Source organism: Rana temporaria, chromosome 2 (genome assembly GCF_905171775.1).
Source record: "Rana temporaria chromosome 2, aRanTem1.1, whole genome shotgun sequence".
Classification (NCBI taxonomy): Eukaryota; Metazoa; Chordata; class Amphibia; order Anura; family Ranidae; genus Rana; species Rana temporaria.
The window spans coordinates 134,847,520-134,873,189 of NC_053490.1; the positions used below are offsets into that span (position 1 = coordinate 134,847,520).

Below are 25,670 nucleotides of genomic sequence, written 5' to 3' on the forward strand. Positions count from 1 at the left end.
ATTTTGCGTATGCAAACTAAAACTTACAGAGAAAAAACGAAGCTGAAAAGCTTTGTGGATCTCCGTAAGTGCTAATTTGCATACCCGAGGCGGCATTTCGACACAAAATGCCCTCAGCGGCGGATGCGGTACTGCATCCTAAGATCCGGCAGTGTAATTCAATTACACATGCCGGATCTTCTGCCTAACTATGGAAAACTGATTGTGTGGATCAGTTCCATAGTTAGGAACAGGGATACGACGGCGTAACAGCAGTTACGACGTCGTATCCCTTTTGTGGATTTGGCCCACAGTCTTTCACACAAGGGCTTATTGTCCAATCTTGGAACCCACCCTTAGTTCAGCGCCAGCACATTGCATCCTTGATTTATCCTTAAAAAGTTAATTCTAGCTCAGGATGACCATAATGACTCAACTCAACTTGTGAATGATTCTTGACATGCTACAGAACCATAACTGTGTATTAGATGTAAGAACTTGCCCCTGCTAAAGAACATTATTTTTTATCAAGTTGTTATGGGTAAAGTTCCGCTTTTAAGTTTAATTTAAAATAACCACAATAAAATGGTCTTGTGAGTTCAGTTTTATTACAAAAAATGTTACTTGGCTGCCAGTTAATTATAGAAGATATGCAGTATACAGAACATTTATCTGAATGTTTTAAGCAGGGGAAATACTGTAGACATGGTCTATGAAGTCTCATGTTATTTGATAGGGTTAATTTTGTTTGTTTTTCTATTCATCTAGAACTATTGCATTAAACACAGAAAAGTCATAAGTTTACAGCAGTTTATCCAGAAACTCGGAAAGTTGGTACAGATAATGTGATCGAGAATGATGGAGGATAAGCCATCCAACCACAAATAGCTGAGAATAAAGACACACTTTATCTTATCTTGATTTGGTGTAAATACTTCTAGTACCACAGTAGATGTCATAGGACTTCAGTACAAAGTTGGTTTTGTCCATTATGAAGAAGATGATATTTAGTACATTTAAACTTCCTAGATAAGACCAAGGTTTGGAAGCTTCTTATTGTGATTTAGCACACTCGCTGTTCGGGTTTGGGAAGAACTAAGGCAAGAACCGCATCCACTATGAAACTTGGCATGTAAGAAGCTGGTAGCCACACCAACTTTGCATCCCAGCCCGGGCTGTATCTTGTACGAGGGTATCTTGCTTGTAAGGCGTGTTCGATGCATTTAGGCACTTTGGAGATGTCAGGATCACATATGAAATTCATAATCAGCCTTTGGACTTTCATATCTAAGAAAAAAATAAATCAAAAGCAGTTAAGAGAAGCCTGTTTATTCATGCACCCCTCGCCTACTTTTAGCAAGTGAATGATGTAAACCCGATGGGGTTCTCCTAACCATAAGCATGCACTCCCACACTTTACTTCTGAGTACCCACTAAAAAAAAACATAAAACAAATTTATAGAAAAAAAGAAAAAAAAACACATAGGCATTTGCCCCTCTTATACAGTATAGTACATGTATCACCAGGTGAAAAAAAACATTGAATGACATTCAGTGAATCTGTTCACTAGGGACGGGGGGGGGGGGGGGGGGGGGAGCGGCATCTACCAGCACCTTCTTCTGGGCACTGGGGGTACAGAGGGCTCCAGGAGATTCAGCTTTAGGTTTGTACCTTAGGAGAGGTACCCCTTCTTTTTAAAGACCTCCAATTTCGAATAACATGTAGGTTGATTGTAAGCATGACGAGGGGACACACTTGCTGAAGCACCATAATGGCTTCCACATTTCTCACAGTGTAAATAAATTGGACGCATGCCTGTACTGCTCCCTATCTCTTGTGTCCTAGTAGCTTGCTCACACTTTATATGCTTCCAATATAAACAAATCACAGTTATATCAAATCAATAAGTACAGCTCTACAAATCAAATTAGTAAAGATAAATCAAGAAATATCATCCTTTTGTGCTGAAGACACATCCTCTTGTGGCAACATAATCAATACTACAATTGGGCATCAGGGCACACTTTTAATAAGCAAACTTTACATTTTGGTCCCTCATCATTCATACATAACTCAGGAATACTCTGTATTTTTGGGGAAAAGATTCTGTATGGTCAGAAACATACACTTTCTGTAATACATATCCCCATAGCTCTTCTTTGTCTCAGGGGGCATTTGGTCCCAAAGCTGCTGCAGAGACTTTTCAATGGAATCTAAGTCGGTAACCGCTGTTTTAAAGAAGCCGGGCTCTATGATGCAGACTTTAACACCGAAGTGTTGAACGTCCCTTCTGTAGAATAGAAAAAAAAATATATGATCATCTTAAATTTAGCCAGGTAAACTAGTTTCTTCCCCTCTAACAGCTCTACATGGCTAAAAATTAACATATCAGTCACATGCCTTTCTTTTTAGGCTTGATTCACATCTATGCATGTTGCGTTTGAGTGTTTTTTACAGCAATTTGTGTTTTGCTTTTTTTATGCTTTTTTTTTCTTTTTGAAAAATGTATTGTAGGGCAGATTAAAAGATTCAAATCGCAGCAAAATTGCGGTAAAAATCTGCACTACATGCTTTTCTGCAGCTTCTCCATTGAAGTCTATTAACCAGAAATGCAAACAAAGCACAGTTTTGCAGAACGTGTTCCATAGGAACATCCTGAGTTTCTGCAAAAAAGCAAAAAGCATTGGTGTGAATGGAGCCTAAGGGAAAAGTTTACTTTCACAGACCATGCAATGTTTGTATATGATAACAGTAAAAGTCATACAGTCTTTGCACTCTAGTTGATATGTTTATAAGTATTTCTTCACATGGATACAGACAGGCACGATCGGGTCGCTTTTGCCCAGGCAAGACCCTTGCACAGAGGAGGTACTGCAAGTATGACATGTTTGTTATTTAAAAAAAACCTTTACAATCACTTTAAAGTGCTTCTACATATGAAGACCGGCAGACTGTCAGCCTGTCATTGCTGAGTACAGGCAGAGCGGCCCCAACTATCCGCAGCCACCTGTCAGTCCAGCCATAAGAATCTGCAGATTATTGTAGCAACTTAGTAGAATTAAATGTAAAAATGCTGGATCAGGTATCTTAATACATTTTTTGCAGACAACCCTTAGGCCCCTTCCACATGGGGACGGTTCCGTTGCAGCGGTCCGCCAGCTCAGCGGGAGATCTCTACATTGATCTCTTATGAGCCGGCAGAAGACAGGTCCCTCTCTACTCACTGGGTGGGGAGGGGCTTGTCTATGGAGAGATCAGACGAAAACAGACAGCATGTCCGTTTTCATCAGATCTCACCGCATCTGATAGGAAGGATGGCGACGTATCGCCATCCCTCTGATTTTAGCGGATCGGATGTCAGTGGACATGGTCACCGCTGACATCCGATGCTCCATAGACAAGCATGGAGTGCCCGTTCAGGTTCGCCGAATAAACTGGCAAGTGGACCTGAACGGTCCGCCCTTGTGAAAGGGGCCTTATGTTGATATGTTAGCTTTTCTTTATGGATAACAATTTCTAATAATTGTGCAAAAAAGTTGAACTTACGAACGAGCTTCCGAAACAGAACTCATTTGTAAGTATGGAACTTACTGGACACTTATAGGTTGGTGTCCTCTTACTTTCATTGTAAATTCTACTAATTGCTTCCACAATATATATGTGTGTGGAGTAGGCCAGAGGATCGCAGCCTTGTCCTCAAGTACCCCCAACAGGCCATGTTTGCAAGTTTTCCTTTGTCTTGCACATGTGCTTTAAATCAGAGTCAATGGCTTGGTATTTTGGACAGCTATTTTATCTAAGAGAAATTACCAAAACATTGCCTGTTGGGGGTTCTTGAGGACAGGGTTAAGAACCACTGGAGTAGGCTATATCTATTTCTGAGCTATGATTTTTCATGCACGAAATACGGGAACAACCAAAGAATAGTAATTTATACATGCACTGCGTAATTTTCTACATCTATAAGACCCAGCACACAAATCTTTGGGTCATTATGTAGGTCTGTCTGAAATACACTGTTAAAGGTATTTAGTATACCTCTCTACTACCTAAACATTTTGTGAATTTCAATATCATATGTTACAAAGTACTCAATTCTGTTTCACATTTACTACATGTTGGTGTTTCTGTATGTCACCATTCATCCTTCTGGCCCTTCCTACAGAGAAGCATTCAGTAGACTATGAATCATGACAATTTTGTATATCGTAGATATTAAAGTGTTACTAAACCCACAACAGTAACATCAGTCTGTATATGCAGTAAAGCATGCTTGTTATACTCAGTGTGAAACCTAAGGGGTTAATCCTCTGCATTGTGTAAAAATGCTGTTTGTGCTTGGATTCTCTGATCCTCCCCTACTTCCACTGCCCCCTGATAATTTCCTGATAACACAGAGTCTATAGAGTGAGGCTGCACATGTCAGTTTGGTCTGTATTGCTAGCATAGGTGTGCGCACAGGGTGTGCCAGGTGTACCTGGGCACACCCTAATCACCCTGTGCTGGGCAGATTCCCTCTGCTGCTTGGTTGCGAGAAAGAGACTGGGGAATCTCTGTCCCCAGTCCCTTTCTTTGTCTCAAAGGTGAGACATCATGGGCTTGTTTAGACCCCTGATATTTCACCAAAGCCCCCAATGGGGCACCTAAAAAAAATAGTAAAAAACAATATTAAAAATGATTGTATAAATATATTATAAAAAATAATGCAATTGTAAAACTGTAATAATAAAAAAAAAATCGAAAAAAAATAAACTACTGCCATCAACCTCTGCCCTACTGACATCGTCCACCATCTACCGACGCTGTCCATTGCCCTATATATATATATATATATATATATATATATATATATATACACACACACATGTGTGTTTGAGCTTTGGGGTGCACACCCTAATGCAATGAGCTGCGCACACTTATGATTGCTAGAGAGGTTTTTTTCTTGGGGGGAGTGCATGTGATCAGCACAGGGCCAATCAGCACTGTCCAAACAGTCAGGGGTCTTGCAGTTTTATAGGACAGTCAGAAATCCCCTCCTACAAGCTTTAACCAGTGCTTAGCTGGACACTGATAGAAGTCACAAGACTGCTATATACTGCTGATGGAAAAAATATTTACTAAAATGATTGCATTTCCATGTTCTGTGTACTGTGGGAGACAAGATATAGTGAACGCAGGGTCCTGGGTTTAGTAACACTTTAAGCTCTTGATATTCTCAGCACAAGTTGCATAATTAACGTGGTATAACATACAGTAAGTGAGTTTGCAAAGCTTTGATTGAGCAAATAATGCATGGTGCAATTGTAAATACTGAAAAAAAAAATCTGTTTTGGGATTACATATTCTTCTTGCAGCATTTGGAAGGTCTTACGAATATTTTCCTTATAGAACTACCGTAAATATCATCTTCTAAGTAATTTGTCTTGAAGGGTTTAGAATTATGGCCAGTAAATTGTATCAGAGGCAGACCCTTAGGCCTCGTACACATGATAGGTTAACCAGAGGACAACGGTCTGATGGACCGTTTTCATCGGTCAAAACCGATCGTGTGTGGGCCCCATAGGTTATTTAACCATCGGTTAAAAAAAAGCCAACTTGCTTTAAACTTAACCGATGGATTCCTCACCGATGGGAAAAAAAACGATCGTTAGTAGGCACAACCATCGGTTAAAAATCCACGCATGCTCAGAATCTAGTCGACGCATGCTTGGAAGCATTGAACTTCGTTTTTTTCAGCACGTCGTTGTGTTTTACGTCACCGCGTTCTGACACGATCGTTTTTTTAACTGATGGTGTGTAGGTGCGACGAACCATCAGTCAGTCCATCAGACCGTTCTCATCTGATGGACTGATCGTGTGTACGAGGCTTTAGAGAGCTCACAAGGCCACCATCATAATTTGTACATCTCTGCAATACCTGCACATATACCTATTAACACTGAAAGCCCTTCAGGTTTTTTTTTGTACGATCACTGCCGCTGGCTATAGTAGGCAGCAGTGATCATTGTATTCTGATGAAAGAGAAACAATCAGTAATACAATAGTGCAGCAGAAGAGATTCATCATCAACACTGACTATGTTGATAGGGGAATCTAATGATCATCATAATTGCATAGTCTATGGCCAGCCTAACTTCCTGTCATGGCTGACAAAGTTATCTCTGCTGCATTGAAATTCCAAGCAGTGTTGTCAGTTGTTAGATGACAGAACATCTCCCGCTCTCCTCATTTCAATAACATAGGGGAGGGGGTTCAGTGTTTTTTAGAAGACACTAGAATCAATTGGACAATTAACCACTTCCCGACCGCCTCATGTAGATATACGTCGGCAGAATGACACGGACAGGCACATCAACGTACCTGTACGTGCCTGCCTAGACGTGGGTCGGGGGTCCGATCGGGACCCCCCCGCTACACGTGGCGGTCGGGTTCTCTCGGGGAGCGATCCGGGACGACGGCGCGGCTATTTGTTTATAGCCGCTCTGTCGCGATCGCTCCCCGGAGCTGAAGAACGGGGAGAGCCATATGTAAACACGGCTTCCCCGTGCTTCACTATGGCGCTGCATCCAATCGAGTCTCCGACGTCATTCCTACAGCCACACCCCCCTACAGTTGTAAACACACACTAAGTGTACACTAAATCCTACAGCGCCACCTGTGGTTAACTCCCAAACTGCAACTGTCATTTTCACAATAAAGAATGCAATTTAAATGCATTTTTTGCTGTGAAAATGACAATGGTCCCAAAAATGTGTCAAAATTGTCCGAAGTGTCCGCCAAAATGTCGCAGTCACGAAAAAAATCGCTGATCGCCGCCATTAGTAGTAAAAAAATAATTAAAAATAAAAATGCAATATAACTATCCCCTATTTTGTAAACGCTATAAATTGTGCGCAAACCAATCGATAAATACTTATTGCGATTTTTTTTTACCAAAATAGGTAGAAGAATACGTATCGGCCTAAACTGAGGAAAAAAAAAATTGTATATATGTTTTTGGGGGATATTTATTATAGCAAAAAGTAAAAAATATTGCATTTTTTTCAAAATTGTCGCTTTATTTTTGTTTATAGCGCAAAAAATAAAAACCGCAGAGGTGATCAAATACCACCAAAAGAAAGCTCTATTTGTGGGGAAAAAAGGACGCCAATTTTGTTTGGGAGCCACGTCGCACGACCGCGCAATTGTCTGTTAAAGCGATGCAGTCCCGAACTGTAAAAACACCATGGGTCTTTAGGCAGCATATTGGTCCGGGGCTTAAGTGGTTAAAAAAAGTAAAACAATTAAACCACCTCATAGTTTTATGTCCCTCGTCTTTTCTTAATTTGCTGGTGGAATATCTTTGTTTCAGTTCTTGGGCCTGCACAACGTCTCTGACAATTGTAAAGTGTCCCAGTCTCCCTGACAGATTTTTTTTTTGTCATGAAGACTGCAACAGAGGCAAGAAAACCTAGAGCTGCCCAAAGGACAGGAACACAGTCAGGAATTATGTCAGGCAGGTGTGGCTACTGTAGTATTTAGGACCAACCCACTAGGCTCCACCTATAACGTCAGTATCATTTTGAGGGAACTGAGCCTTTAATTAGGGCTTTTATGTTAAATTGTATTAAGAAACTCAGTGTAGGCTTACCTAAGGCTATCTGAAAAAGCCTCTACAGCATATTTAGAGACGCAGTAACCTCCTCCATTGGCTGATATCCTCCCGAGTACGCTGGCCATGTTAACAACTCTGCCCTGTGCCTGCTTTACTAGGGGTAGGAAACCTAATGTTACTCCAATGGTGCCAAACGCGTTCACTTCCATAACCCTTCGATAATCCTCTACTGTCATCCATTCAGTAGGGCCTATTGGGTTTGCAATGCCTGCATTGTTGACTAGCCCATACAGACCTATAGAAAGAAAAAATGTTGTTAGCTTTTTAAAAATTTAAATTAACGCGGTTCTGCAAACATCCCCTTTCCAATGATGGCCCTCATGTATAAAAAAAAGCTGCTTCCATCCCAGACATTCAGCACACTAAGTTCACCCCAACATGGACAGATGATAAAGTGCTGCAAGACAGGTCTTCTACTCAGCTTCTCTCTGGTAGCTTCAGGTAATATTTAATGTATTTTTTCACTATTGAGTTTGGATAGAGGTAAAAAATACAATCACATTTCTACATGATTAAAGTGGCAGCAGGTTAGTCAGGTGTTTTTCCTTAACCACGTGTCTATTTATTATGACTTTTAAAAGAAGCCCTGCAAAAGAAGTCCATGTATACTAACCATTCTGGAGGCATATGTCTTAAAGTGGAGTTCCACCCATAAATATAACATTACATCAGTAGTTTAAAAAAAATTTCATTAGTCCTTTAAGAAAAACAATTTTTTTTTAGATGCCTTCAAAGTGTTCTTGCTAGGCAGAATAGTTAATCTTCCCACTTCCTGCACCTAGGTGCTTAAGCTTCCTAACCTACAACGCACAGACTCCTGGGAATGTAGTGGGTGTAACTTTCCAGGAGTCTGTGCACTCCCCAGTCTCGAAGAATCATGTGACTTGGACAGTACAGGTGCTGAAACCTGATCTGAAACCTATTACACTGCTTGTGCAGCACTGAGCATGTGCGAGATCTGCAAGGCTGAAATCCAGGAAGTCATACAGTCTCGCTTCATGATGCCCACACTTAAGATGGCCCCAGTCAATTTCTATTTTATAAAGTGTCTAAATGCTGTAACAACCTAACAAAACGGACCTTAGTTTACAGACTAACTTCACTAGAATACATTAAGCTTGTGTATTACAGGGGTATTTATATTTAAAAAGTGAAATTGTGGCCGGAACTCCGCTTTAAAAGCCACCTCTTTACTCACTGTTTGCCAGCCACTGCAGGTATTCAGCCCTTCCGGGTGGATCGAGTACCTTCTTCCCCACTGCACGCAGTGGTTTCTCCCGCCAGCTTTTGCATCTGGCAGTGATGTATGAGCTGACAGAAGGAACCACTATGATTGGCAGGGGGAACAGATACACAACCAGATTGGTGAAATACCGATAGCAGCGGAAAAACAGTAAAGAGGCGGCATTTCAAGAAAAGGGCTGCTTGGAAAATAAGTTTACAGGGCTGACTTTTTTTTATACGTCACCCTGACAGGGTAATTTTTACAGATTTAGCAAAAACATATTTAAAAGTCAATACGTTCCTTTTAAATGTGCATTTCTTCTAAAACAAATTCTATAAAACATCAGTTTATAAACTTTAATTGTATACATTTTACAACATAATTCCTTTGTAAATGTATACAATTTAATTTCAGAAATACCGTATATTTGTTTTCTTTTTGCTTACATCTGTGAAGAATCATTTTCAGGGCATAATAATTATTACACCATCAGCTGACATCTTATTTTTTTACCTTTACTTCCCACTTCTGCTTTCACCCATTGCACAGCCTTTTTGATGCTTTCACAGTTGGTGACATCCAGCAAAGTGGTTTTCAGTCCCATAGGACAAGCTTTTTGCAGGTCATCTGCTCCTGACTGTGTCAGGCATCCTGCAAGGACATGAAAACCGTTTCTGTTCAGTCGCTTGGCCAGCAGATTTCCGAAGCCTGTGTCACACCCGGTGATAAAGACATGTTTATCAGAAAATCGCGAAATGGTCTGTCGATCTCGCAGGAACCATCCGACCACCCATATGATGGCGATAAGAAGCACGAAGAACCACATGGAACCCTTATAAATGCCTGAATGTAAAAAACAAGTAGAGAAATTTAAAGAATCAAAAAATAAAAAGTATATTTCTTTTGCAAATAATATTATTGTTTTCAGTAATTAAAACAATATAACAGTACTATCAAAGTGATAATGAACCCTGATTCCATCACCGACGATGGAGCATCTTTACCTTTTAATCCTTGCCTATATTCCAGTTAAAGTGGTTGTAAACTCTGTTACACCATTTGTACCTACAGGTAAGCCTATAATAAGTCTTACCTGTAGGTACTGTGAATATCTCTTAAACTTGCACCATTTAGGAGATATTCAGGGGCAGATCCACGAAGAAGTTAAGACGGCGTATCTATTGATACGCCGCATAACTTCTATTTTGCTCCGGCGTATCTTTGTTTTGTATCCACAAAACAAGATACGCCTGAAGCTGGGCTAGATCCGACTGGCGTACGTCTTAGTACGCCGTCGGATCTAAGGTGCATATTTACGCTGGCCGCTAGGTGGCGCTTCCGTCGAATTCTGCGTAGAGTATGCAAATTAGCTAGATACGCGAATCCACAAACGTACGTTCGGCCGGCGCATTTTTTTACGTAGTTTCCGTAAGGCTTTTTTCGGCGTAAAATTACCCCTGCTCTATGAGGCGTACTCAATGTTAAGTATGGACGTCGTTCCTGCGTCGAATTTTGAAAATTTTACGTCGTTTGCGTAAGTCGTTCGCGAATAGGGCTTTGCATAGAATGACGTTCACGTCATAAGCATTGGCTTGTTGCGGGTTAATTTTGAGCATGCGCACTGGGATACCCCCACGGACGGCGAATGCGCCGTTCAGAAAAAACGTCATTTACGTCGGGTCAAGTAAAATTAACATAAAACACGCCCACATCTTTAACATTTGAATTCCGCGCCCAATACGCCGGCAGATTTACGCTACGCCGCCGTAACTTTAGAGGCAAGTGCTTTGTGAATACTCAATGTTAAGTATGGACGTCGTTCCTGCGTCGAATATTGAAAATTTTACGTCGTTTGCGTAAGTCGTTCGCGAATAAGGCTTTGCATAGAATGACGTTCACGTTGTAAGCATTGGCTTGTTGCGGGTTAATTATGATCATGCGCACTGGGATACCCCCACGGACGGCGCATAAAACACGCCCACATCTTTAACATCTTTAACATTTGAATTCCGCTCCCATACGCCGGCAGATTTACGCTACGCCGCCGTAACTTTAGAGGCAAGTGCTTTGTGAATACAGCACTTGCCTCACAAAGTTGCGGCGGCGTAGCGTTAATACGATACGCTACGCCGGAATAAAATTACGATCCGCTACGTGGATCTGCCCCTCAGAGTGCATGCAGCTGATGATGTCTTCGGCGCATGCAGTCTGAAGGTCCAGCTTACAGTGCCGGACCTTCAGAGCCTGTGCCATAAACGGCGGCTCCCACTTGCATGCACAGGAATGACGTCAACGCACCCTCGTCCACTCATGTAGCCAGAGGCCGCAAACCCGGTAGGAAGACCTGGTGAATATGTACTGTGCTGACATAGTGACACTGGAATGCTTTGTTCTAAGGCAAGTCTCTCATTATGTGCTAGTATGCAATACATACTAGCATATTATGTTGCCTTGCAGTTTTTTTGTTTTTTTTTACCACCAGCAGGATGCTTCTTTCTCTTGTAGCATCCTATGGAGCCTCCATTTCATCCAGGGACTATAGTTGTGTCTCTGTACACATGCGCATCAATAGAAACATACAACTGTGCTGCCTAAGGATGACACGGCCCTCCCCTGCTCCTCCTGCTTCCTTTTCCCCCCTCTGTTCTCCAAGGCATCATACTGATTGTAGACTCTACTGTCCACTGTTAACTGTGAAGACCAGAAGTTCAGGGAAGCGGCACTAAGAGAGCAGGATCCAACAGCATTGAATGTCGTAAAACTGCACTAGCTTGGGTAAGAATTTTACCAAATTACTTAGGAATGTTTATTTTATTGCATTTTATTACTTCAAAGCTGAACTCAAGGCAAACAGCTAAATAGTTGTAATGCACATTGGAATGGTTTTACCAGCCAAAGGATTTGTATTTCTGTCCATCTGATCCTGTGATTTACACAACTCTAAGGCCCCATACACACGAGAGGATTTATCCGCGTATACGGTCCAGCGGACCGTATCCGCGGATAAATCCTCTCGAGGATTTGCGCGGATTTCCATCCAATGGAGTGTACTCACCATTGAATCGAAATCCGCGCCGAAATCCTCTGGCGATGACGTGTCGCGCCGTCGCCGCGATGATGACGCGGCGACGTGCGCGACGCAGTCATATAAGAAATTCCACGCATGCGTCGAATCATTACGACGCATGCGGGGGATCCCCTCGGACGGATCGATCCGGTGAGTCTGTACAGTCCAGCGGATCGATCCGTGGGATCCGATTCCAGCGGATAGATTTGTTGGCATGTCAACAAATTTTTATCTGCTGGAATTCGGAAATATCCGCGGATAAAGATCCGCTGGAGCATACACACCATAGAATCTATCCGCTGAAACCCATTCGCTTGGATTTTTCAGCGGATGGATTCTATAGTGTGTATGGGGCCTAAGGCCTCGTACACATGACCGGTTTTCCCGTCGGGAAAACTGCCATGACAGCTTTTGGCTGGGAAAACCGGCCATGTGTATGCTCCATCGCAGTTTTCCTGACAGGAAAACCACCGGGAATCCTGGCAGGAAAAATTAGAACATGTTCCCTTTTTTCCACCTGGATTCCCGGTGGTTTTTAAGCCGGCAGTTTGCCTATGGGGAAAACCTGCGGTGGAGCATATACACAGCTGGGTTTCCCGACCAAAGCTCTCATGGCAGTTTTCCTGCCGGGAAACCTAGCCGTGTGTAGGGGGAAAAAGCTACCAAGCAGGTTCTCGGTTTTCCCGGCGGACTTTTTACCGCCGGGAAAACCGATCGTGTGAACAAGGCTGTAACGGAATGGCCCGTGATACCCAGAGACTTTTGAAGGATGTGGGGTACTCCTGTGCAAGCTTCACTAATGACTCTTGGGTCTAGGGTCATCCTATGTCCGATAGGGGCATAGGATGACTGAGAAATGATATCATGAATTACATGAGATGGGACATTAATGATAATTCATGTATTGCAGGATATATTGACATATTACAGGTGGTTTATTCTGACCTCAACAGGTCAATAGAGTGTGATTCATTCAATGTGTAACATAGACTTGAGATGCTAATTAAGTCCACCTGGCTGTAGTGATGAAAGCTGTGATTGCATTCTATTGTCCATTGTGATTACTGTAGCATGCTTGTAACTGTATATAACAAGGCTGAGTTACCATTAAAGCATTCATTCGTTTGAACCAGAGACAAGAGCGTGTGTCTCGTCCTTCTGGGGAATGGCATGGGTCCTGTCTGCTGGATTGTGGATTGTCCGATAAGCTGTCTTGGGTTGGTGGAATGGAAGATCGTAAACGGTGTTAACCCCTGACCGTTACAAAGGCATAATACACAGCATAGCCCTGTCTGTCAGAGCAGGAGAACTGATTTTTCTCTGCTGCAATTTATTAACACTAATGGTTCTTATTTGTCACACAGTCTATGAATGGACAGTAAAAGAAGAAGCCACGCCCAACTAAGCTCATCTCACTGTCACTCTGATCTCTCCTCCTTCTGCATGTTCCCTACTAGCACATGAGCACTGCAGCTCAACTGATTGGATCCTTGTGCTGCATCGTCCTTTCCCAGTTTAACCTCTGCTGTACAGGGATCCCAAGAAGCTTATACCAAGCCAAATTCAGGTGCTTACACTGCATTATACTTAGGGATAGAGGCTTGCCATTATTGCTGTGTCGGGTCATATTTTCTTATGTACTGCATTATTAAAATTCCTTCAATAATGTATTCATGAATACAGTGCTGCTTTCATTTGTGTCTTTTATGTCTGATTGGAGTTCAGCTTTACAGACAACAATTTCTGGAAGAAGGGGGAGACGGTACATGAGTGGTGAAAGAAAAGGATCATCAGCTACAGGCTTTTATCAAAGAGTTTGTGTCAATAAGGTATCATGAATATCAACGAATCAGAAATCATCTTTTATTAATGTGGTTTCAACAAAGTGAAATCTAAGGCCCCGTACAGACGAGGGGTTATCCGCTGGAAACGGTCCGCCGGACCGTTTCCAGCGGACATTCCTCCTCCGGATTTTGATCCGATGGCTTGTACACACCATCGGATCAAAATCCGCGCGGTCACGTGTCGCGCCGTCGCCGCGACGATGATGCGGCCACGTGCGCGACGCTGGAAGGTAAACACTTCCACGCATTCGTCGAATCATTACGACGCATGCGAGGGATGGGAGCGGACGGACTGATCCGGTGAGTCTGTACAGACGACCGGATCAGTCCGCTGGACTGGATTCCAGCGGATAGATTTTGCAGCATGCTACAAAATTTTAATCTGCTGGGAATCCGTCGGCTGGATTTTTATCCGCCGGGAAATGTCCGCTCGGACGTACAGACGACCGGATCTATCTGCTGGAACTGATCCTCGGATAAATCCCAGCGGATAGATCCGGTCGTCTGTACGAGGCCTAATTGGTTGCTATGTGTTATTACACTACGTACATAACAATTCAATTGTCATCTATGAAACTTCATCCCAATAAACCAAATGCAATTTTCAGCTTGAAAGGCGTCATATAAGCTAAATACAATGGTTCTTTGTGGTGTGCACGGTACATGCGGCTGCGGCATTTACATATCGTTTACAAAAATGAGCACATGATTACCATGAAATGAAATAGCCATAAAAATCGATGGCATTTGCTGCTTGTTATATCATACAGTATGTGACTTGTTATCACCTTTAGCAAAAACCTTCCCGGGACCTGAAAAAATATAGATAACGCAGGAGCAGGGAAGTGAAATAAAAAGGACACACCACAAAGAATGATTAATTATGCAACATTCGCAAAAAAAATAAGAAAGCTAATGTATGTGGTTATCATAGTAGTTACTCTTTATTTTTTATGTAATGTCATTTGAATTTTATTGGTTGATCGAATGAGTTTCATTTTCCAGTTTATGAACTGATGTTTTGGGGGAAGAAGGATAAAAGATATAAAATTATTATTTCGGAAAATGAATACATTTGAAGATATACCGTGTGTTCGTTTTTCCTTGTGAGTATATGTAGATGTATAGGAAATAGATATGTATTAAGGAAGAGATAAAAGGAACATAGTTATCATTGCAAATGATTAATAAAAAAAATAAAAAATAAAATTACATAAACTGATGTTTTATATTAACCCCATGCAAAAAAAATAAGTATTTTACAAATAAACATTAAATACAGGGTCAATCCATGATTCTAATGCCCCGTACACACAATCTGATTTTTCGTCTGAAAAACCTTGGATGGTTTTTCCGACGGAATTCCGCTCAAGCTTGGCTTGCATACACACACAGGGGGCCGCAGGTTTACAGGTTTACATCCTGATTCTCAGAACACTTACCTGTAAACTTGCGGCGGTGTATCGTTAATTCGCTCGGCGCAAGCCCGCCCAATTCAAATGGGGCGGGCACCATTTAAATTAGGCGCGCTCCCGCGCCGAGCGTACTGCGCATGCTCCGTCGGGTAAATTACCCGACGTGCATTGCGCTAAATGACGTCGCCCCGACGTCATTTGCTTAGACGTTTACGTAAATGGCGTCCAGCGCCATTCACGGACGTCTTACGCAAACGACGTATTTTTTTTAAACTTCGACGCGGGAACGACGGCCATAGTTAACATTGGTTGCCCCTGCTAATAGCAGGGGCAACCTTACGCGTCGCGTACGCTACGGAAACAACGTAAATTCTCAGCGTCGGACGCGCGTAGGTTCGGGAATCTCGCGTACTTACCTCATTTGCATAGACGACGGGGAAAACGACGATGCGACACCTAGCGGCGGGAAAAAAAATTACTTTTAAGATCTGACAGCGTAACAGCCTTACGCATGTCAGATCTAATGGGTATCTATGCGCAACTGATTCTAAGAATCAGTCGCATAGATACCCGGGGCCAGATGAGGAGTTACGACGGCGCTAATGGTGTTGCGCCGTCGTAACGCCTTTGAGAATCTGGCCCAGGGTCACACAAAAGTTCTCTGAACTTTCGACCGTCAAGAACACGGTGACATACAACACTACGACGAGCCGAGAAAATGAAGTTCAATGCTTCCGAGCATGCGTTGAATTGTTTCCAAACATACGTTGAATTGTTTCCGAGCATGCGTCGGAATTGCTACAGATGATCGGAATTTCCGATTTTTTTGCGTCTGAAAATTTGAGAAGCACATCTCTATCTTTTAATGGTGGAAATTCCGACAGCAAAAATCCGATGGAGCATACACACGATCAAGATTTTCGTTCAAAAGCTCACATCGGACTTTTACTGTCGGAATTTCTGATCGTGGGTACGGGGCATAAGAATTCTGAACTTTATTGAAGGAAAGTCTCCCACTACCTTAACCCTTGATGGCACCCTTGCTTGCAAGATGTCGATCAGTGAAGAACGTAATTATAGCCCCAAACCATTCTTAAAGCGGATCTTCAGTCATTTTTTCAACTTTCTATCTATTAAATCTTGTTGTTTTAACTTTGGATAGTAAAACATTTTTTTTCTGCCAGTAAATACCTTATACAGCCCACTTCCTGTTTCTTGTCTGGTAAAAAGCCTAGGCTTATGACATCATGCACAGCTCTCTCTCTCACTCTCGTGAGAGTTTTCCAGGAAGGGAAGGGGGTGAGCCATAAGAAGGCTAATGAGAGCTGCAGAGCTAGAGGTGTTCCTCTGTGTGTCAGTTTAAATCCAGGAAGTGAACAGGCAGCAGCTTCAGCTGCCCACAGTTAAAATGGATGCAGCCAGACTTAGTGGAGGGAGATTTCTGCAGCATATTTGTCAAGTACAGAATCAAAATATATATAAAATAATATGCAAAGTGGTTGGAGGGAAGCTTCAGAATGGCAAATAGGTTTTTATTACAAAATATGTGAGCAGACTGCAGTTCTTCTTTAACCACTTCCTGCCCGCCATATAACAGAATGACGTGCGCAAAGTGGTTAAGTTATCCTGACTGGACATCATATGAAGTCCAGCAGGATAAGCCGTGGTGTGGTGTGTCATATATTATTAAAATAATATTATTATATATTAATATTATTATATTAACCACTTGCTGACCAGCCACCTCGGTTTTACGGCCGCAGGACGGCTCTCCTGCGCAAGATCAGGTAGATCTACATCACGCGCGTGAACAGCGAGGGGGCGCGCGGGCGCTCCCCCGCCATTCCCGACGATCAGATTCGTTTTAGAACTGATCAATCACCAGGCCCAGGCCAATGGAATCTGGCCTGGACCTGGTGATCACTCCTGGCCAATGGTTGTCTTCCCCTGTCTCTAAGTGTAAACCATGACGGGTAAGTGATGTTCTCTCCCTCGTGTCGGTCTTTTCGTTCCAGACCGAGAGGAGAGAACATCTAAAACGTGAGTTGCACAACACTACATTGACACCAGGTCACGTAGGCACACGATTCACCCCCCGATCACCCCCCAATTAACCCCTTCACTGCCTGTCACTGTGTCACCCAGTACAGCAATCAGATTTTTTTTTGATCTCTGTACTAGTGTCATTAGTGACTAAAATAATTGTTAGGGTAATTAGTCTTAGGCCCTAATAGGTCTAGGGACCCCCCAATAAAGGTTTAACCCCTTGGTTACCCCCTGTCACCAGTGATCACAGTATAAGTGTCACGGGTGACGCAGTTTAGCTAGTTTATTTTTTATAGCGTCAAGGCACCCGCCATATTTTTCCCAATAAAGTTTTAACCCCCTGATCGCCCGGCGGGCGATACAATTTTGGTTTTAGCCCCAGATAGGGTCTGCGTCGCCCCAGGCAGCATCAGATTAGTGCCAGTAGTGCTGACACCCATGCATGCACCATAAGCCTCCCTTAGTGGTATAGTATCTGAACGGATCGATACCTGATCTGATCAGATCTATACTAGCGTCCAATAACTCAATCTAGGGAAAGTCTTTTTTAAATGTATTGCTTGAAGAACTTCAAACATGAGAGGGATTAGGGTGTTGGATACTACAAAACACTGCACAGTAACGAGAGGACACTCTTCTCTGGGCTCCCACTCCAGAATTCTGCTGAGGACAGGGGAACGGCCAATATTCCGAGATCCTTTGAGAGCTGTCTCAGTCTATAGCAACCTCTGGCACTTACATACCAAAAGCACACAGTCACCAATGACCACAATTCAAGGTCAGAAATCACAAGTCCCCATAAAAGCTGAACACCCTCTAGGTTCCTCCGGACACAGTCCAGTGAGGGAGACAAATCCTTCTCCAGACCAGATCCCTTGAGGTGAAGTCCTACAGCTAGGTCCTCAGAAAGATCTCTTCAGGTCCTCAGCTCTGCCACAGCTGAGACCTCAAAGAACAGCTATAAAGCCCACAGCCTTTCCTCAGATGGCTGCAGGCCCAGAGGCTTTAGTACCCTCCTTAACGAGGAAAGAACCATCTATCCAGAGCTTCATACTATTTTTCACCTCCCTAGCCACCTTCTGGACACACCTCTCCAGAGATTGGCTAGTTCATGTTAAATATTCAGGTGGGTCAGTTGAAGCTCCCTCCCTATGCTCTGGAAGATTCTTCCAGGGGCAGGGGAAAGCGATCAAACTCCCAGCCTGTGAAACCCTGAACAGACCAGAACAAACCATCACTGCTCACTTAACTACAGATAAAACTAAATTTGCTTAACATCCTACACTAGAAGGGTGCTGCAAGAATATAACATATTTTCAGAACAACCTTGTGTACATTCAATTTATCATGAACTAATTGCCAGTTGGTATTGCTGCATAAAACATGTTAATGCAAACAAGTTGCACTAATTACCCTGAGCTGCTGGACCCTGCAGGATGTGCACTGGACTACAATACACTCATACAAGCCTGACTACAAACCCATTTCTTAAAGACCAATGGCCCTGCACAGATAAGCACAAAAAGAGCAGCATAGACCAATCTTCACAGGAAATGCCTACACTTTTTATTGGCCATTACAGGTACATTTATAGCCTATGTTTCACAATATAAAATTATGCTTCCAGCGAGGAATATCATGTGACATTATGTCAATTTTGTTCCATCAGTTACTATGCTATTTTGGTGTCAGGCAAGTGAAACATAAATCCTTGTAAGCAATTCACAGCTGTGGTAAATGCAATTATGTAAGCAAAAAGCTTTTCCATCTCCAAGTGCACTCATTTCAAGAATAAGTGCACTTTTAGACAAAGCCCCCCCTCCTCTGACCCAACAGATCCCACCCTCCCCCTCTGCAGATACATACTCCCTGAGATCTGACGGCCACAGACTCTCGTGTTTGTTGAAATTCAATGCCACAACTCCTCTCTTCCTAGCCACAAGTGCACGGTAGAGCCCCACAGATGTCTGTGGGGCTCATCTACCTGTGTCTTCTGATTGAGAGAAGTATATAGAAGTCTATAAGTCATAGTCATAGTCTTATAAGTCCAGTCTCATAGAAATCTTTACAAAGGCCATTGTAAGGCTTCAAAAACAAACAAAAACACATCAGATAGATAGCAACAACATTAGGAGTGGCCAAATCAACAGTTTGGTACATTCGGATGAAAAAAGAACGCACTGGTGAGCTCAGCATAATAAAAAGGCCTTGAAGGCAGTGGTGGATGATCACAGGATCCTCTCTATGGTAAATAAAAACCCATTTACAACATCCAGACAAGTGAAGGACACTCTCTAGGAGGTGGGCGTATCATTGTCAAAGTCTACAATCAAGAGAAGTCTTCACAAAAGCAAATGCAGAGGGTTCACCACAAGGTGCAAATCATTGATAAGCCTGATTAATAGAAAAGCCAGATTAGACTTTGCCAAAAAACATCTAAAAAAGCCGGACCAGTTCTGGAAAAGCATTCTTTGGAAGGGTGAAACCAATGGCCCGTACACACGATCCGGATATCGTACGAAAAATATCATCCAAATGTAGTTTAGTCAGTACAGTTGTCGTCCGAAAATACAACACAAATACATTACAACACATGACATCACTTCCGATTTTTTTTTCTCTCGTACGAGAATTTTCATGACTTTAGTAACCTATTCAATTTCTACTTGCGACTAGTAAATGAAAAAAGTCGAATGATCTGCCGTCCAATTTTCGGATCGTGTGTAAGGGGCATAAGATTAATCTGTACCAAAATGACAGGAAGAAAAAAGTGTGGAGAAGGCTTGGAAAAGCTCATGATCCAAAGCACACAACATCTTCTATAAAACATGGTAGAGGCAGTGTGATGGCATGGGCATGCATGGCTTCCAGTGGCACTGGGTCTTTGGTGTTTATTGACGACGTGACATAAGACAAAAGCAGCCGAATGAGTTCTGCAGTGTTTAGAGATATGCTGTCAGCCCAGATTCAGCCAAATGCAGCAAGGTTGATTGGACGGTGCTTCACAGTAGAGATGAACAATGATCCAAAACACACTGCAAAACCGACCCAGGAGCTTTTGAAAGAAAATAAATGGAATATTCTGCAATAGCCCAGTCAGTCTCCTGATCTCAATCCAATTGAATCTAAAAGAACAACTGAAGACAGCTGCAGTTAGAGCCTGGCAAAGCATTAGAAAGGAGGAAACACAGGCCCAGATTCTGAAAGGACTTACGACGACGCAGCGCCATGTACGCCGTCGTAAGTCTTAATCCGAGCCGTCGTATCTATGCGCCTGATTCTTAGAATCAGTTACGCATAGATATCCATTAGATCCGACAGGCGTAAGTCTCTTACGCCGTCGGATCGTAACTGCATTTACGCGTCAAAATATGTAAATTAGCTAGATACGCGATTTCCCGAACGTACGCGCGGCCGACGCAGTAAAGTTACAACGTTTACGTTAGGCTTTTCCCGGCGTATAGTTGCCCCTGCTATATGAGGCATAAGTGCGACGTACCAATGTTAAGTATGGCCGTCGTTCCCGCGTCGAAATTTGAAAAAGTTACGTAGTTTGCGTAAGTCATCCTCGAATGGGGCTGGACGTTACGTTCACGTCGAAACCAATGACGTCCTTGCGGTGTACTTTGGAGCAATGCACACTGGGAAATTCCACGGACGGCGCATGCGCCATTCGGTAAAAACGTCAATCACGTCGGGTCACAGTAGATTTACATAAAACACGCCCCCTGATCCAAATTTGAATTAGAGGGGCTTACGCCGGCCGATTTACGCTGTGCCGCCGCAACTTACGGAGCAAGTGCTTTGAGAATACAGCACTTGCTCGTCTAAGTTGCGGCGGTGTAACGTAAATCGGATACGTTACGCCGCCGCAGAGATACGCTGCTGGACGAGAATCTGGCCCACAGTCTTTGGTAATGTCCATGGGTTCCAGATTTCAGGCAGTCATTGTCAGTAAAGGGTTCTCAACAAAATATTAAAAATTAACATTTTATTTATGATTATATTAATTTGTCCAATTACATTTGAGCCCCTGAGGGGGGGGGGGCTGTGTATAAAAATGGTTGCATATCCTAAAATTTGTACTTGATATTTATGTTCAGATCTAAATTAAAGCTGAAAGTCTGCACTTCAAATTCATTTGGATTATTTCATTTTAATTTTATTCTGGTGGCATACAGAGCCCAAAGTATGAAAATTGTGTCTGTGTCCAAATATATATGGACCTAACTGTATATACATACCTATTACCAGCCCAATCGGGCTCCATTGGCCCATTTTCTTGTCTGCGCTTCCTCTTCTCCCCTGCAGCTCGCTGACACAGGGGAGGTGCATCATATGACCAGACCAGAGAAGGCTGAAAATAAGAAAGTATATACATCTTTCTTACAGGGGTTAGTCAACATAGGTGTTAGGAGGGCAGAGGGACATTCTTAAGACTAGTTATGGTTATCCCAAAATTCACTTTGTAAAGTAAACACAGTGGCGTACCAAGCGGGGGGGGGGTGGGGATTATGGTCTGTCCCGGGTGCCGCACATTAGAGGGGTGTCAGTCCGGGGGTGTGCAGTGTGAGATGAGATCACAGCAGGACCGTCATAATGATCGGGCGCCCCTGCACTTTCCCAGCTTTGTAAGCATCAGAAGACGTTCATCGGGTCGGCAGAGGGCCCAGGGGGGAGGGGGCTGTCTGTTTCCCCAGCCATCCAATCAGGCAGGCTGTTCCTATAGAACCCTATACAGCCCTAACCTGCCCCTATAGTACCCTTTACTGTCCTAACCTGCTCCTATAGTACCCTATACAGCCCTAACCTGCCCCTATAGTACCCTTTACTGTCTAAACCTGCCCCTATCGTACCTTACACTGTCCTAACCTGCCCCTATAGTACCCTATACTGCCCTAACCTGCCCCAATAGTACCCTATACTGCACCAACCTGCCCCTATAATACCCTATACTGCCCTAGCCCACCACCATAATACCCTATTATGCTCTGACCTGCCACCATAATACCATAATACCGTATACAGCCCTAGCCTGCCACCATAATACCCTATAGAGCCCTAACCTGCCACCATAATACCCTATACAGCCCAGCCACTATAATGCTTTAACCTTCTTAAATTTAACTGCAGTCGCAGCAAATCACACACTGTCGCTCAAAAGAAGCTCCTGCTCCTTTTTAAGCAACACATTTCGCGATTTTGTCGGGGGGTGCCAGAAATAGGACCCGCCCCGGGTGCCAAATGCCCTAGGTACGCCCCGGAGTAAACATGCTCTACTGTTTGAGCAAATCAACATTTTGTGACTGGTAACTTGGCAAATCAGGTGGTCCTAGTTGAGCAGAGTTTTACTGGCAGAATGAGCTTTTGGTGTAAAAATCTGTATTATTCTCTCATCTCTATTAAATTATTCCGCAGTTAAAGACACTGGTGGAGCACATTGAGTCTAGTGAGACTTCATGGACAGGGACCTGGACCTTTAATACGAGCTCAGGTTTGCACAATGCGTTTACATAGCATACATAGAATGCCTCCATTAAAAACAAATAACTGTAAATGGCACACCTAGTTTTAAAATAAGAAGCCTGTAAGACTGGTATGACAATATATAACTGTGAGCAATATACAGTGGATATAGTCTACACACCCCTGTTAAAATGTCAGGTTTCTGTCATGTAAGAAAATGAGACAAAGATAAATAATTTTAGAACTTTTTCCACCTTTAGGGTACTTTCAAATTGGAGCGGTATCGTTGTTAGCGGTAAAGCACTGCTAGTTTTAGCTTTACCGCTGTTATAGCGGTGCTTTTCACCCCCGCTAGTGGCCGAAAAAAGGGTTAAACGCAGGCGCTTTGGCAGCGCTGCCCATTCATTACAATGGGCAGAGCATTTTGGGAGCGGTGTATACACTGCAACTGTACTGCCCCAAAGATACTGCTTGCAGGACTTTTTTCCCCATCCTGCAAGTGCGTTGCCCCAGACTTTCACACTGGGGAGGCTTTAGAGGCGCTATTTTTTTTTTAATACCTGAAAAGCACCCCAGTGTAAAAGAGGTCTTAATGTGACCTATAAACTGTACAACTCAGTAGAACAACAAACTGAAACCTTTTAGGTGGAGGGAAGTAAAAATAAAAAAATAAAATAATATGGTTGCATAAGTGTGTACACTATTAACCACATCAATACAGGGCACTTCTACATCTTCCGGGCCAGACCAATTTTCTCACATTTTAAATGACAAATACTCGGTCATGCTACATTGTATCCAAGCAATATTTTTTTATTTTTTGTTCTTACAAACAGAGCTTTCTTTTGGTGGTATTTAATCACCACCAGGTTTTTTATTTTTTGCCATAGCGAGAAAAGCGTGACATTTTTGAAAAAAATACACTTTTCTTCATAAATTTGAGCCAACATTTATACTGCTACATATCTTTGGTAAAAAATAACCCAAATGAGTGGATATTATTAAATCTGTGTGAAAGTTATAGGCTCTACAAGCTATGGTGCCAATCACTGAAAATTGATCACACCTGATCACAGTTGATGTACTGACAGCCTAATTTCTTGAGACACCAACAAGCCAGGAAAGTACAAATACCCCCCAAATTACCCATTTTTTGGAAAGTAGACAGTCCAAGGTATTTATTAAGAGGCATGGTGAGTTTTTTGAAGTTGTATTTTTTTCCTACAATTCTTGGGAAAATTAAGATTTTTTTTTTTTTTTTAAACAAACGTGTCATATTAACAGGTTATTTCTCACACACAGCATAGGCATACTGCATAATACATACACCCCAAAATACATTCTGCTACTCTCCCTGAGTATGGCGATACCACATGTGTGAGACTTTTACACAGCCTGGCCACATACAGATACCCAACATTAAAGTAGCACCATCAGGTGTTCTATGAACATAAATTACACATCTCATTTCTCAACCAGCTATTACACTTTTGAAGGTCCTGGAGCACCAGGACAATGACATTGAAGACAAAATGACCCCATTGTGGAAAGCAAAACACATTGGGCCAGATTCAGAAACAACTTACGGCGGCGTATCTCCAGATACAGCGTCGTAATATCAAATCTGCGCCGTCGTATCTTTACGCCGATCCTCAAAGGCAGATACGTTGAAAAAATAGGCTTTTTCAGCCGACGTAACTTGCAAACGCCGGCGTATAATTGTGTGCAATTTTACGCTGGCTGCTAGGGGCGCTTCCGTAGATTTTCCGCGTCGAATATGCAAATGACCTAGATACGCCGATTTAGAAACGTACGTGTGCCCGGCGCATTTATTTACGTCGTTTACGTAAGGCTTTTTTCGGCGTAAAGTTACACCTGCTCTATGAGGTGTAGCCGATGTTAAGTATGGATGTCAGAACAGCGTAGAATTTTTCACGTTTTACGTTGTTTGCGTAAGTCGTCCGTGAATGGGGCTGGGCGTAAGTTACGTTCACGTCAAAAGCATAGGGTATTTGCGGCGTAATTTTGAGCATACACACTGGGACACGTCCACGGACGGCGCATGTGCCGTTCGTAAGAAGCGTCATTTACGTGGGGTCACTAATAATTACCATAAAACACGCCCACCTCTTCCACATTTGAATTAGGCGGGCTTACACTGGCCAATTTACGATACGCCGCCATAACTTAGGATGCAAGTGCTTTGTGAATACTGCACTTGCCTCTCGAAGTTGCGGCGGCATAGCGTAAATAAGATACGCTGCGCCCGCACAAAGATCCGCTCATGTCTCTGAATCTGGCCCATTCTTTTTACACAAAGTTGTCCATTTATAGGATATTTCTAACACATAGCATGTACATAGCAATCGCCCAGGCAGCAGGCAGGAATACTGTCCATAGTTAGTACAGGCAGAGACATCCAGGCAGAAATACTGTCCATAGTGGGTAGAGGCAGCAGGCAGAGATAGGGTCAACACACAGCCAAAGTATTAGTCCAGGCAGCAGGAAGAGACATGGACCATAAAGTCCTGGGTCATTACAGGCAGCGATATGGTCAGCACAGCCAAAGTATTGGTCCAGGCAGCAGAAAGGACCATCAAGCTTAGGGCCTGGGGGACAGGGGTAGAGGCTTCTCCCACCAAAATCTCTTTGAAGCCTCTGAACAACAGACCCTGTTATGGGAACACAGAAAACCAGGCCAAGGTGACAGAAAAGGGGCAAACTTGTATAATAATTGTCCACATATAAATGGTATCTTTTTTTGAACATGGGGGGTATGCTAGCTCCCAGACAATTTTCCCACTGGTTCCAATATATGTAGGTTACTCACCAGGGGCACTCGGGCACTGCCTGAGGGCCCCATGCCACCAGGGGGCCCCATCAGGGTTGCCAGTTTCAGTAAAACCAGGGACAGTATGTCAAAACCTGTGTTTTTTTTTTAATCCCAAGATTATAGCTGTACCTTTTCAGTGT

The 25,670-nt window shown here is 43.0% G+C and overlaps 1 protein-coding gene across 2 annotated transcripts in view; it reads right to left on the bottom strand.

Annotated features, from left to right (window-relative positions):
• Nucleotides 1-567: 567 nt before the first annotated feature.
• Nucleotides 568-25,670, bottom strand: part of RDH5 (retinol dehydrogenase 5) — a 59,105-nt gene continuing 34,002 nt past the window's right edge. For both annotated transcript variants that reach the window (XM_040341139.1, XM_040341138.1), the window contains exons 2-5: nt 9,373-9,702; nt 7,611-7,869; nt 2,107-2,270; nt 568-1,266 (exon numbers count right to left, since the gene is read on the bottom strand). In XM_040341139.1, the coding sequence (XP_040197073.1) occupies nt 1,043-1,266; nt 2,107-2,270; nt 7,611-7,869; nt 9,373-9,685 (960 nt within the window). In that variant the 5' untranslated portion in view covers nt 9,686-9,702 and the 3' untranslated portion in view covers nt 568-1,042. The remainder of the gene's footprint in view (nt 1,267-2,106; nt 2,271-7,610; nt 7,870-9,372; nt 9,703-25,670) is intronic.